We start from the raw sequence: 14,303 nt of genomic DNA on the forward strand, positions 1-14,303 counted from the left end.
CATGACCCACTAGGCTCAGTCAACTTTTTATTTTAAGACTGAATGTGTCCTGAATGAACTTACATATGCTAATTTCATGATTTTTGGACTGGGTTATTGTTAAGAAAGAGTATTTTAGTTTATAACAAATAATAAAAAATGTTTCAGCCGAGCACGGTAACTCAGGCCTGTAATCCCAGCACTTTGGAGACTGAGGCGGGCGGATCACCTGAGGTCGGAAGTTTGAGACCAGCCTCACCAACATGGAGAAACACCATCTCTACTAAAAATACAAAATTAGCCAGGTGTGGTGGTGCATGCCTGTAATCCCAGCTACTTAGGAGGCTGAGGCAGGAGAATTGCTTGAACCCGGGAGGTAGAGGTTGCCAGTGTGGGCAACAAGAGCGAAACTCAATCTCAAAAAAAAAAGTTTCAAATTAATTTTAACATACAATAAAAATTCAATAAATATTGAATAAATGGATACCAGGCATTAATTGCAATAAGCATATGAATGACATTTTATATTTGTAAAGCTGTTAGTAGGTTCTCAAAGAACATATGCTGTTCATGTTCATTATAAAACATTATTACTTATATTTGTAAAGTTGTTAGTAGGTTCTCAAACAATATTAGCTATTCATGTTCATTATAAAACATTATTATTTTCTGGCCCAGCACAGTGGCTCAAGCCTGTAATCCCAGCACTTTGGGAGGACGGGATGGGAGATTCACTTGAGATCAGGAGTTTGAGAACAGCCTGGTTAACATAGTAGGACCCCATCTCTATTTACAAACAAACAAACAAACAAACAAACAAAAGTATCAGTATTTTCCTGGTTCCAAAAAGGATTCTGAAGTGGCAATGTAAGAAATGAGAATTTCAATTGAATTTTATACATTTGATCCATTTAACACACTATTAAATATTTTCCTAAATATTTACTAAATTCAGACAGATAAAATGTTATTTACCAGCTTTTAAAGATCTAACAGCCCTATGCATTAACTTCAAAGTACTAATTCAAACACAAATAAATTTGAACAAAGTATTGACTTTTACCATCATTTCTACTTGTAGGATCAGACGATTTTTGGCTGACAAGCTTCTTCTGTGGACTTCGCTTTGACAGTCCTTCGAAGCTTTTAAGAGGCCAGGAATTTGAGAAATTAACAGAATTATCTTGTGACTTCTTTGGAGATATAATAAGAGATGTATGCTTTGGACTAGTTCGAGGTGATGAGAGAGGATAGGATGGAAGGATGTAGGCTCCTGGACTTAGATTTTGACCATTTGAGGAAGTACACTCTGTTTGACTACCAAATGTTTGCTGTGTCTTACTGCCAAAACTGAGGGTAGCATACACTGTAATAAAACAAAAGATAATATGTTATTTATGTATACACAGCTCTAAAAGTTAAAAGCTTTTTCGCTTTTTGCTTTTCCCATTCAGGTTTTCATTCCAATTTGCATTTATATTTTTGTATAGTATGAGGTAAGGGACTAATTTCATTTGTGTTATTCAAATATTCTGTATCTTCTAATTCAAAACTTCTTTATCCCATTAAAATGTTGTACTAACATTTATAATTAACTTTCTCCTTGTAATTTTATCAATTACATACATACATACATGTATATGTATACATATGTCAGAGAAGTCTTGTCTTTTTGGTGAATTTTCTTTTTCTCATTACGATGACCCTCTTTAGAACTAAAAATGTTTTTAGTTTTGGTGTGCATATTTTCCTTATCATCAACATGTTTCTATTTGCTCTTCTCTGAACATTTGCCTAGTGTATCTTTTCCATGCTTTACTTTCTCTCAACCTATTTTGATGTATTTTAGGTAATGCTCTTAAAAAGATCACCTCAATGAAAAACTAAAAAAATAAGATCTGATCACCTCTGTCATTTAAGTTGTAAGTTCTGCCAATTTATACTTAGGGAAACTATTCATACATTTGATTTTAATTCTACCATCTTATTTTGTGCTATTTATTGTTTTTTTTCTTTATTACTTCTTCCTTGTCTTTTATTGATCTTTTTATTCTTCAACTAATATAAAAAGTCTATTTGTAATCTTTTAGGGGTTCCTTTAAATTTTCCTTTAATGTTTTTAAAAAGGTTTTCCATGACAAAATACCTAGCTTATGTATATTAATAAAGCAAACATTCTTCTGAAGACTTAAACAACTGTATATATTATATATCCGTTACTTTTAATTCATATCTGACGGTTAAAACCTCTACTTATACCAAAATCTTATCTGGGTAGAGAAATATAGGAGACTTAGTCACAGATTTACATATAGAATTAAAACTTTCAGTTTCCTCATTTCAATTACAGTGCTCTATTAACAGGTTCTGATGCTTTTATGACAATGTCTCAAATATTCCTAGAGATTTAAAAATATTTCTTTTTTTTTTTTTGAGACAGTCTTGCTCTGTCACCCAGGCTGGAGTGCAGTGGCGCAATCTCAGCTCACTGCAAGCTCCGCCTCCCGGTTTCACACCATTCTCCTCCCTCAGCCTCCTGAGTAGCTGGGATTATAGGCGCCTGCCACCACGCCCAGCTAACTTTTTTGTAATTTTTAGTAGAGGCAGGGTTTCACCTGTGTTAGCCAGGATGGTCTCAATCTCTTGATCTCGTGATCTACCCGCCTTGGCCTCCCAAAGAACTGGGATTACAGGTGTGAGCCACCATGCCCAGCTGAGATTTAAAAATATTTCTTATGAAGAAATCAAACATCCTATCATATTATGCATATACAAAAGAACAATGCAATGTAACATACACCAAAATTTCCAATACTTAGTGTGGATCACTACAACATGTAAATTGGGATGCAGACATCTATATTGTTTGGCATCCATACCACAGGTCCTTCAGAGATCACAAGGGAAATATTAGTTGATATGGTAGTGGTTTTAATGCATAACCAAGCATTAAGTTAAATTCTATTAGGTTCAGAAAAACATGATATCCCTTTATACCAGCTTCTCTAATAACTATTCCAATAGAAAACCAGAGCCACTATGCAGTATGATTAAACACTAAGAGTGGATAGTCCTCAAAGGCAATGTAATCATTCAGGGATAGCCTAAACAGGAACAGGTTAAGTGGCACAGCAAGCTCTCTCCGATTATACCAATTATGAGTCCCAAAGATATTCAGGAGTGAAAATTTAGGAAATACCCACATTATTAAGAAAGATGGATTATTTTATTGTGGTGTAGATAATACCACAAAGGATAACTTTAAGGGGTTATGTGGGTCTTTGGGATGAGTGCAGGAAAGGGTAGTTAAAATGTTAGTGCTAAATACACTAAATCTTCTCTACTAATTTCAAATCATTATTTTTCATAACAAGTAAGTATATCCCTATCACTTTAGTAAAGGACATACAATAAAATTCAAAATACCTAAAGAAATATTTAATTTGATCCTACCTCTATCTAATAATTGTTAAAGCTATTAATTAGCATGGACATTTAAGAACACCTTCAATCCCCAAATTCCTGACAGATAACCGGCCTCAAATCCTTCCTCTTCTTCTGTATCTGATGTCTTATCTGAAAGGTCAGCGTTTAGGAAGTTATGGTTCCTAACAAGAGACATAATACATTCTAAATCATCTTAAAATTTAAAACTGCTGCCAGGCGCGGTGGCTCAAGCCTGTAAGCCCGGCACTTTGGGAGGCCGAGACGGGCGGATCACGAGGTCAGGAGATCGAGACCATCCTGGCTAACACGGTGAAACCCCGTCTCTACTAAAAAATACAAAAAACTAGCCGGGCGAGGTGGCGGGCGCCTGTAGTCCCAGCTACTCGGGAGGCTGAGGCAGGAGAATGGCGTGAACCCGGGAGGCGGAGCTTGCAGTGAGCCGAGATGGTGCCACTGAACTCCAGCCTGGGCGACAGAGCGAGACTCCGTCTCAAAAAAAAAAAAAAAAAAATTTTAAACTGCTATAGAAAATAATTGTCATCTGCTAACACAACACTCTTTAATGGATGTTATTTTCAATGACTTGGTATTAAAATGCTCATCTTTCTGATGATTAGTGATGTTGAGCAATTTTTTTCATATATCTATTAGACATTTGTATGTCTTCTTTCAAGAAATGCCTATTCGGGTCTTCTGCCCATTTTCACATTGTATTTTTGTTTTTTTGCTATTGAATTGTTTGAGTTCCTTATATATTCTGGTTATCCCTCAACAGTGGAATAGTTTGCAAATATTTTCTCCCAGTCTGTAAGCTGTATCTTCACTTTGTTGATGGTTTCCTTTGCCATGCAGAAGCTTTTTAGCTCAATGTGATCCCATTTGTTCATTTTTGCTTTGGTAGCCTGTGCTTTTGAGGTCTTACTCAAGAAATCTTTGCCCAGACCAATGTCCTGAAGTATTTCACTAATGTTTTCTTCTAGCAGTTTTATAACTTCAGCTTACATTTAAGTCTTTAATACATTTTGATTTGATTTTTCTATACAGTGAAAGGTAGAGGTCTAGTGCAAATCAAAACCACAATGAGATGTCATGTCACTCCAGTTAAATAGCTTTTATCAAAAAGATAAAAAATAACAAATGGTGACAAGGATGACAACAAAAAGGAATGCCTGTACACCGCTGGTGGGAAGGTAAATTAGTACAGACACTATAGAAAATAGCAAGGAAGTTCCTCAAAACACTAAAAATGTGCTGGGCATGGTGGCTTGCACCTATAATCCTAGCACTCTGGGAGGCTGAGGCAGGATTGCTTGTGCTCAGGAGATCGAGACTAGTCTGGTCAACATAGTGGAATCCCATCTCTGCAAAAAATTTAAAAATTAACCAGACATAGTAGTGCATGCCTGTAGTCCCAGCTACTTGGGAGACTGAGGTAGGAGGATCACTTAGGCCCAGGAGGTTGAGGCTGCAGTGAGCCATGATCATGCCATTGCACTCCAGCCTGGGCCACAGAGTGAGACCCTGCCTCAAAAAACTAAAAATACAACTACCATATGATCCAGCAATCCCACTGCTGGGCATATATCCAAAAGAAGGAAATCAGTATATCAAAGAGGTATTTGCACTTTCATGTTTATTGCAGCACTATTCACAATAGCCAAGATATGGAATCAACCTAAGTGTCCATCAGCAGAAGAACAGATAAAGAAAATGTGGTACATATACACAATGGAGTACTACTGAGCCATAGAAAGAATGAAATCCTGTCATTTGCAACAACCTGTATAAAAATGGAGGACACTATCTTAGGTGAAATAAGTAAGGCACAGAAAGACAAATATTGCATGTTCTCACTCCTATGTGGAGCTAACAAAGAAAAAAAAAATTAATCCCATGGAGGTAGAGAGCAGAATGATGGTTTCCAGAGGCTGGCAAGGGCAATGAGAAGGGGTTTATAAAGAGAAGGTGGTTAATGCATACAAAAATAAAACGAGAGGCCGGGCACAGTGGCTCACGACTATAATCCCAGTGCTTTGGGAGGCCGAGGCAGTGGATCACCTGAGGTCAGTAGTTTGAGACCAGCCCGATCAATATGGTAAAACCCCGTCTCTACTAAAAATACAAAAATTACCTGGGCATGGTGGCGTGCACCTGTAGTCCCAGCTACTTGTGAGGCTGAGACAGGAGAATTGCTCAAACCCAGGGGTGGGGGTGGAGGTTGCAGAGAGCTGAGATCCTGTCACTACACTCCAGCCTGGGTGACAGAGCAAGACTCCATCTCAAAATAAATGAATGAATGAATGAATGAATAAATAAATAAATAAAATAAAATAAGAAGGAATAAGATCTAGTGCTCAATATAGCATAATAAGGTGACTAGAGTTAACAATAATTTTTATATATATATATATATATATATTTTTTTTTTTTTTTGAGACAGAGTCTCACTCTGTCGCCCAGGCTAGAGTGCAGTGGCCGGATCTCAGCTCACTGCAAGCTCCGCCTCCCGGGTTCACGCCATTCTCCTGCCTCAGCCTCTCGAGTAGCTGGGACTACAGGCGCCCGCCACCTCGCCCAGCTAGTTGTTTTTTTTTCGTACTTTTTAGTAGAGACGGGGTTTCACCGTGTTAGCCAGGATGGTCTCGATCTCCTGACCTCGTGATCCGCCCGTCTCGGCCTCCCAAAGTGCTGGGATTACAGGCTTGAGCCACCGCGCCCGGCCAATAATTTATATTTCAAAATAACTACAGGAGTAGATTTGCAATGTTCCCAACACAAAGAAATGACAAATGTTTCAGGTGATGCATATCCTAAATACCCTGATTTGATCATTACACATTGTATATCGAAATGTCACATGTAGCCCACAAATATGTACCACTATTATGCATATATTAAAGCAAATGCAACACTCATCTCCACCATGAGTATCTGAACTCTAATTTTAATCAGTTGTATTTACATAAAGATTATAAAACCTAATACTTTAGGGTAACAATTATGAAAAAAGTTATTAAAAATATAACAAAATCCTTTTTTTGTGATGAGTATGATTGCACAAAATATCATATAAGTTAGTGTCGGAATCCCCACATAATATTTACAAATCATTTGTTTCCAAGTAAATTTGGAACTTATACCTTTATCTTGATGACTATTAGTTGTCCCTAGGAATTGTAAGTCAGAACCCACACTGCCAGTTTTACCATATAATTGTGAAAATCCAAGTTGTGCACATTTCCCAGAAAGATTTGTTTGATGAGTCCCAGTAGTACCTTTTGAAGAAAGGAGGGGAGAAAACATAAAAGCAAAAGTTAACTTTATTTCATGAATACATCTTATTTCATAAATATTAGTGCAATTTAGGTGGAAATAAATATAAGTGTATAAGTGCAGTGAGGTAGGCAGGCAAGAAAGGGATAAAGCTTTTGATATTAGAAAATCTGATTAGTGGCAGGAGTTAAAGGACAGAAGACAGACTAGCAAATAACAGAAAAGATAGGTATGTTGAAAAATATCCGCAGAAGCAGCTTCTTCCTACACTCTTACTCTCAGCATGGAATGTTTCTCCAGACCTGGCTTTCCTTCTTCCCAGTATTTGTAGTATATGCACTACCCAAAAAGCTCTATGGCCAAAGTCTTTTCTTTTCTATTTTACTTTTTTTGTGCAGTGGTGTGATCTTGGCTCACTGCAACCTCTTTTCTTTTCTAATATACCACACGGTATTCACGTAGATTCTAAGCTTATCCAGACACGTTTCCCATTTCCCCTCCTGTGTCTGGTTAAGGTTATTCCTGGGAAGGTGAATAAGTCTAAAGAAAAAAAGGTGGTAATGACTCCTCTGGCGTTTAGTGTATTCATCTATTAAATGAGCCCATCCTTTGTAGTTCTGAAACTGTATGATTTAAAAAAAAATTCTCTCCCTACTATATCAAGTCTCTTTATCTTTCATGTCCTGGATGTCTTTTTCTTTTCTTTTTTTTTTTAAGACCAGGCCTCTCTCTTATTGCCCAGACTGGAATGCAGTGGTGCAATCTTGGCTTACTGCAGCCTCGACCTCCCTGAGCTCAGGTGATCTTCCTGCCTCAGCTATTCAAGGCTGGTCTCGAACTCCTGATCTCAGGTGATCCACCTGCCTCGGCCTCCCAAAGTGATGGGATTACAGGCGTGAGTCACGGTGCCCAGCCTCTTACTCATTTAAAGTCAAGCTCAACCTCTTTCCTGCAGTTTTCTGAAACCACTTCAATACCTATGTTTTCCTTTCTTGAATCCTTACAGTATTTGTAATTTATATCATCCAATCAAGCATTAGGTTACATATTTCCTTATTCCCCAATTGTTTAAAATCTGTACAACTAGGAAATGAGCTTCTCAATAGTACAGAGAAATCAAAACTGCTACAAACATAACTGGACATATTCTTGCATTTCTCCTTCTCTATTAAACACCAAAATAAACTATGCAGTCATTATACCACTTCATTTTTGTATGAAAATACTATAGAATTTCACTGCATAAAGGTCTACAAATTCTCCTAGGGAACAATGTTTACTGAATAATATATCTCAACTCAAACCCAACAAATTTTGAAAACTGTTATTTAGATGTTAAATTCATTTTTAAATCTATAACATAGTCAAATCTTTGCCTTCTAAACCATTTTCCCTTCTAACAGTATCACTTTGCCAACACACTACAATTTTTCTAATTACCTGGGTGCTATATCTTGAAATCCTAAACAATCATTTAGAACTCAAGCTCAACCTTTTTTTTTTTTTTTTTTTTTGAGACGGAGTCTCACGCTTGTAGCCCAGCCTAGAGTATAGTGGTGTGATCTTGGCATGAGGCATGGGCCTGGCCTCAACCTCTTTCTAAATGATATGGTCATTTATAAAGACAGGTATGTTGACGAATATCCACAAAGGCAGTTTCTTCCTATGCTCTCCTTTTTCTTCTAAATGTTATGGTCAACGACAATGAGCATTTCCTCTGAAGTACCATAATATTTACTTTCTGTAACACTTAGTCCATGTTCTCAGTTGCTCTGGCCAAAAATCCTTACAGCATTAGTGACACTTCTTTCTCACATTCTATACCCAATCTACCAGCAAACTACCTCAACTTTACCTCTGACATAAAATCAGAATCCAATCACCTCTTTTTTTTTTTTTTTTGAGATGGAGTCTCGCTCTGTCGCCAGGCTGGAGTGCAGTGGTGCAATCTCGACTCACTGCAACCTCCGCCTCCTGGGTTCAAGAGATTCTCCTGCCTCAGCCTCCTGAGTAGCTGGGATTTGCACCACCATGCCCAGCTAATTTTTGTATTTTTAGTAGAGATGGGGTTTCACTATGTTGGCCAGGATGGTCTCGATCTCTTGACCTCGTGATCTGCCTGTGTTGGCCTCCTAAAGTGCTGGGATTACAGGTGTGAGCCACCGCGCCCGGCCAGAATCCAATCACTTCTTACCACATTCTTGTTATCCTGGTTAAAGCCTCCATCAACTCCAGTCACGATTACTACAACAGATTCTTAATCAGTCTTCCTGTTTTTGACCTTGCTCTCCAATATACAAAGTTTGGCTTTGTGCCCCCACCCAAATCTCACGTTGAATTCGTAATCCCCAATGTTGGAGGTAGGTGGGGCCTGGTGGGAGGTGACTGGATCATGTGGCAGGTTTCTCCTTTTGGAGCTATTCTCATGATAAGAGTTCTCACAAGATCTGGTTGTTAAAAGCGTGTAGCACTTCCCTCTTCACTCTCTTCCTATTGCTCCCACCATGTAAGACATGCTTGTTTCCCCTTTGCCTTATACCATGATTGTAAATTTCTTGAGGTTTCCCCAGAAGTAGAAGCTTGTACAGCCCGTAGAACCATGAGCCAGTTAAACCTCTTTTCTTCATAAATTACCCAGTCTCAGGTATGTCTTTATGGCAGTATGAAAACAAACTAATACACTCCCCTTTCATCTATTTTAACAATAAAATACAAAATGAGCCTGGAAACACAGTAAGTGATGTCAATTCTTTCTTCAAAATGCTCCTCATTCAGAGTAAAAAGTAAAGTTCACTTATAAGTCCACTAGGTCTTAAATAAGGACCCCTATTATGTCTTTAATTTTCTACTTATTTTCCCCTTTCTCATTTCATTCCAGACATACTAGTCTCTTTGATATTTCTCAAACATGTTCCCCACACACTTCTCTCCTAGTTACTCTGTGCTGACTGTTCCCTCTTCCTGAAATTATTTATTCTCTTCTCCTGATATATTGTGGTTTGTTTCAAATATTCTTTCCTGAATATGGCCTTCTTTCTGCTCTGTTTTCCTTAATAGCATTTACCACCAGCTAACTTACTATGTCTTCTATTTATTTAATGTCTGTTCTCGTTCCTAAGTAGAATGCAAGCTCTACTAGGCAGAACCCCAGGACTTAAAAAAGCACCTGACACATAGGAGATACTTAATAAATATGGGTGATGTATTAAGCAAATATTGCCCTATATTAATACTTAAACAATTTCAATGAGAAACCCTCCAGGGTTTTATGAGATAATAAAGTCTAAGTGTCCATTCTTATCAGATCTTCAATAAATAACTTATTGAATCTGAACTGCCTACTAGATTAAAAGTTCTATGAGTCTTTGAATGCACTATGAAGTTAAGAGAAGTCTCTAACTTAGTTCAACATGACCATCATCAGCAACTTGTACTTACCAGCAGCACATAAAGGAAGATAATCTGGGTTAAAATCCCGACTATTCTGAAATAAGTTTCTTGATACTCTTTTTCTGCTAAAACATAAATCATCATTGACTGGCATTCCTTGAGAGGGCTTTAATTTTGGAGATGGGATGAAATCATATGTTGAAAACTAGAAGAACAGAATAATAAATTAGCAAATTTGTGTTAATTCTTCCTGGTAATAAATATGAGAAAATAACTTAGATCCAAGTATGAAATTCAGGTTAGAATACATTTTAATTTATTAAATATATTATGATACAGATAAACATCCATATTTAGTACGGTACACCAACAGTACATTTCATTCCAGAACAGAAATGCTATTTTTTTTTTCTTACTACTTCACCCCAACTCTTTACTGTTCCTTACCATCCTACAGTATACTCTGGCAACAAGGAAGGAGAGAATACAAATGACTAAAAGGATGATCAGACTCAGCAGCATAACCCCTCAAACTATGCTATCTTTGAGCACTAGACAATAAGTGCTAATTGAAGGTCACTGAACAAGCAAGCATTCTACTATACTGTTCTTACTGAGGCAAATCTATTATCCATATTCTGCAGCCCAAATGTCAATGTAAATGACATGGCAACCTATGTCACAGTTCCCTTAGGAGATTTTCTTACACTAGGTCTCTTAGTTAAAACCAGTAAATAATACTTTATATATGTCTAGTACTTCATGGTTTTCAAGTCCTTTCTCATAAACCCCATATGATCGTTAAGGAACAAGGTGCCAGGATACAATTTTGAAGTTACACATATCAGTTAAAGAACTAACTAAGCATGATTCAAGTGTTCAAAATTCTTCACCAATGATAACATCAGTTGTCCCGGATCATTTCACATTCAACATGACTATAAAACATTTAAAAAAACTGAATGAATTGACAGGAAATTATACTTCCTATCTATTTATTTGGAGCTGATAGACACAATCAAATATAGACGTGGTGATAAACCTTGTCAGTATGTTTCTTTGTAAGCTTTGCCAAGTATCAAACAGCAAAATAAAATTAAAGATATGTCTATTATGCCTCAGGTACACACGTTATTTATTACCAAATTTTGTGAAAAACCTATTACCTCCTTCAAAAATTAACCCAGAAATGATAAGAAACAAAATTAAGAATGCCCAGATGAGTCCACGTGCAGTAGCTCACACCTGTAATCCCAGCATTTTGGAAGGTAGAGGCAGGTGGATCACTTGGGCCCAGGAATTCGAGATCAGCCTTGGCAACATAGTGAAATCCCGTCTCTACAAAAAATACAAAAATTAGCCAGGCATGGTGGAATGTGCCTGTGGTCCCAACCAATCGGGAGGCCGAGGTAGGAGTATTACTTGAGCCTGAAAGGTAGAGGCTGCAGTGAGCTGATATTGCACCACTACACTCCAGCCTGAGTGACTGACTGAGATCCTGCATTAAAAAAAAAAAAAAAAAGAATGCCCTCAGCTGGGCATGATGGCTCACGCCTGTAATCCTAGCACTTTGGGTGGCCAAGGTGGGTGGGTCACTTGAGGTCAAGAGTTCAAAACCTTCCTGGCTAACATGGTGAAACCCTATCCCTAGTAAAAATAAAAAATTAAGACAGGCATGGTAGCACATACCTGTAGTCCTAGCTACTGGGGAGGCTGACTCAGAGGCTGAGGCAGGAGAACTGCTTGAACCTGACAGACCATGGAGGTTGCGGTGAGCCAAGATTATGCCACTGCACTCTAGGCTGGGCAACAGAGTGAGACTCTGTCTCAAAAAAAAAAAAAAAAAAAAAAATGCCCGAATAAAAAAGGATTGACTTTACTTTCTCAAAACCCAGTTAACATCCATGATTGATTACACAGCAGTCAGCATTAAAAGGATATAATGGAATAAAAAACAAAACCAATTATAGTCGACTTCTGATTTATTAAAAGATGACATATTAACACAGCTAATATAGTGAGTAATCCAGAAATAATTCTACAGTATGGAATACTTTTTTTTTTTTTTTTTTTTTTTTTTGAGACGGAGTCTTGCTCTGTCACCCAGGCTGGAGTGCAGTGGCGTGATCTCGGCTCACTGCAAGCTCTGCCTCACGGGTTCACGCCATTGTCCTGCCTCAGTCCCCCGAGTACCTGGGACTACTGGTGCCTGCCACCATGCCAGCTAATTTTTTGTAATTTTTAGTAGAGACAGGGTTTCACCCTGTTAGCCAGGATGGTCTCAATCTCCTGACCTCATGATCCACCCGCCTCGGCCTCCCAAAGTGCTGGGATTACAGGCATGAGTCACCGCACCCAGCCCAGTATGGAATGCATTTTATGTTAGATTTACTTTGTGATTAATTTCTGTTTAGCAAACACATATTAGTATATAGGCCAGATACATACAACAACTGGTGGGGGTGGTAATGTTAATGAGGGTAGTGGTATGTGTGTATGTGAATGTGGCATTTTCAGAAATCTTGAGAAGTCAGGCAGAGATTAAGTTTTGCATTGTGCATCTGAAAGCAGACTATAGGACATACCAATTATTATTAACATGAAAGTCCCGTTTAGGTCTCTCTTAAAAGTAAATGATTTTCATTAGGGTAAGTTTTGATGGGACGAAACAATGAAGAAAAAGTGGTTTTGAGTAAAAGAAAATAGAATTCATAAATTTTGAAAGAGTTGTAAGTTAATGTTACCAAATGTGAAGCAGTCTATTTAAAGCACTTGATGACTCTCAGGAACATGGAACTGAATTTTCAATCTTTGCAGTTAATACCTAAAAATCTGTTTAATTCCTTAGAGTTACAGTAAATGAAAACAGATTAAGCAAGTTTCACACTTAATATTAACGATGGTTTGAAATTTACATAGTGTTATTTACTGTTTCAATCTTTTTTGAGTTGTGTTTTTTGTTTTTTTTTGTTTTTTTTTTTTTTTGACAGGGTCTCACTCTGTTGCTCAGGCTGGAATGCAATAGCATGATCATGGCTCACTGCAGCGACCTTCCCCATCTTAGGTGATCTTCCCACTTCAGCCTCCCAAGTAGCACATGCTACCACACCCAGCTAATTTTTTTTAAACTTTTTGTAGAGACAGGTTTTTGCCGTGTTGCCCAGGCTGATCTCGAACTGTCAGGTTCAAGTGATCTGCCCACCTTGGCCTCTCCAAGTGCTGAGATTATAGGCGTGAGACACTACACATAGCCTATTATCTCTTAGCCTTTGCATTTGAATCCCTGCATATTTTTCATAAAAAGATTACAAAAATTAGGCTGGGCATGGTGGCTCACGCCTGTAATCCCAGCACTTTGGGAGGCCGAGGTGGGCAGATCACGAGGTCAGGAGATCAAGACCATCTTGGCTAAAACGGTGAAACCCCATATCTACTAAAAATACAAAAAAATTATCCAGCCTTGGTGGCGGGCGCCTGTAGTCCCAGCTATGGAGGCTGAGGCAGGAGAATGGTGTGAAGCTGGGAGGCGGAGCTTGCAGTGAGCTGAGATCGCACCACTGCACTCCAGCCTGGGAGACAGAGCAAGACTCCGTCTCAAAAAAAAAAAAAAAAAAAAATTACAAAATTTACTCTTGTTTAATCCTCTGACCTAATGCATCTTATTTTAGCTTTTGGCACGAGAATTAAAGCATCTCAAAAATAGTTTTAATTCTATTTTGGTTGCAAAAACTTACCAGAAAAAGACCTTTTAATATCTAATTCTCTCAGAAATCACCTATACTCCTGGCTTTACTGAACTTGTACTAAACTTTATTTTGACCTCCAGTTTTTGAACTTTTCACTTTTGCCAGTTCTTTCTGGTTTCACCTGGACTCCACCCATGCCCCTTCATGGTGGGCATTAAACAAGTTTATTCCCATTAACCACAGTTACCTTCTGTAAACATCACTGTGTCTTTCAAATTAATCTCCCATGTACACTTTAGAAAAAACAGCTGTGATACTATATGTAAACTTTATATCCTACTTTTGAACTTCACATTATAATAAAAGTACTTCTCATGCTGTTAAAACCCCTTATAAGTGGCTATACATTTTTTTTTTTTTTTTTTAAGAGACAGGGTCTCACTATGTTCTCTTGGCTGGCCTAGAACTCATGGGCCCAAGTGTTTCACCCAACTCTGCTACCGAAGTACCTGGGACTATAGGATCACA

General features: G+C 37.9%; 2 protein-coding genes across 6 annotated transcripts in view; one reads left to right on the top strand and one right to left on the bottom strand.

Annotated features, from left to right (window-relative positions):
* The window catches only part of TOGARAM1 (TOG array regulator of axonemal microtubules 1), a 114,161-nt gene that overhangs the window by 71,808 nt on the left and 28,050 nt on the right, over positions 1–14,303 (bottom strand). For 4 of the 5 annotated variants that reach the window (XM_050795808.1, XM_050795807.1, XM_050795810.1 and 1 more), the window contains exons 2-4: positions 10,138–10,294; positions 6,567–6,701; positions 1,043–1,345 (exon numbers count right to left, since the gene is read on the bottom strand). In XM_050795808.1, coding sequence (XP_050651765.1) covers positions 1,043–1,345; positions 6,567–6,701; positions 10,138–10,294 — 595 coding nt within the window. The remainder of the gene's footprint in view (positions 1–1,042; positions 1,346–6,566; positions 6,702–10,137; positions 10,295–14,303) is intronic. The other variant, XM_050795809.1, reaches the window with a different exon arrangement.
* KLHL28 (kelch like family member 28) overlaps positions 1–14,303 on the top strand; it is a 119,714-nt gene that overhangs the window by 37,915 nt on the left and 67,496 nt on the right. The window lies entirely within an intron of this gene.

This window comes from Macaca thibetana, chromosome 7, assembly GCF_024542745.1.
Source record: "Macaca thibetana thibetana isolate TM-01 chromosome 7, ASM2454274v1, whole genome shotgun sequence".
Taxonomy (NCBI): Eukaryota; Metazoa; Chordata; class Mammalia; order Primates; family Cercopithecidae; genus Macaca; species Macaca thibetana.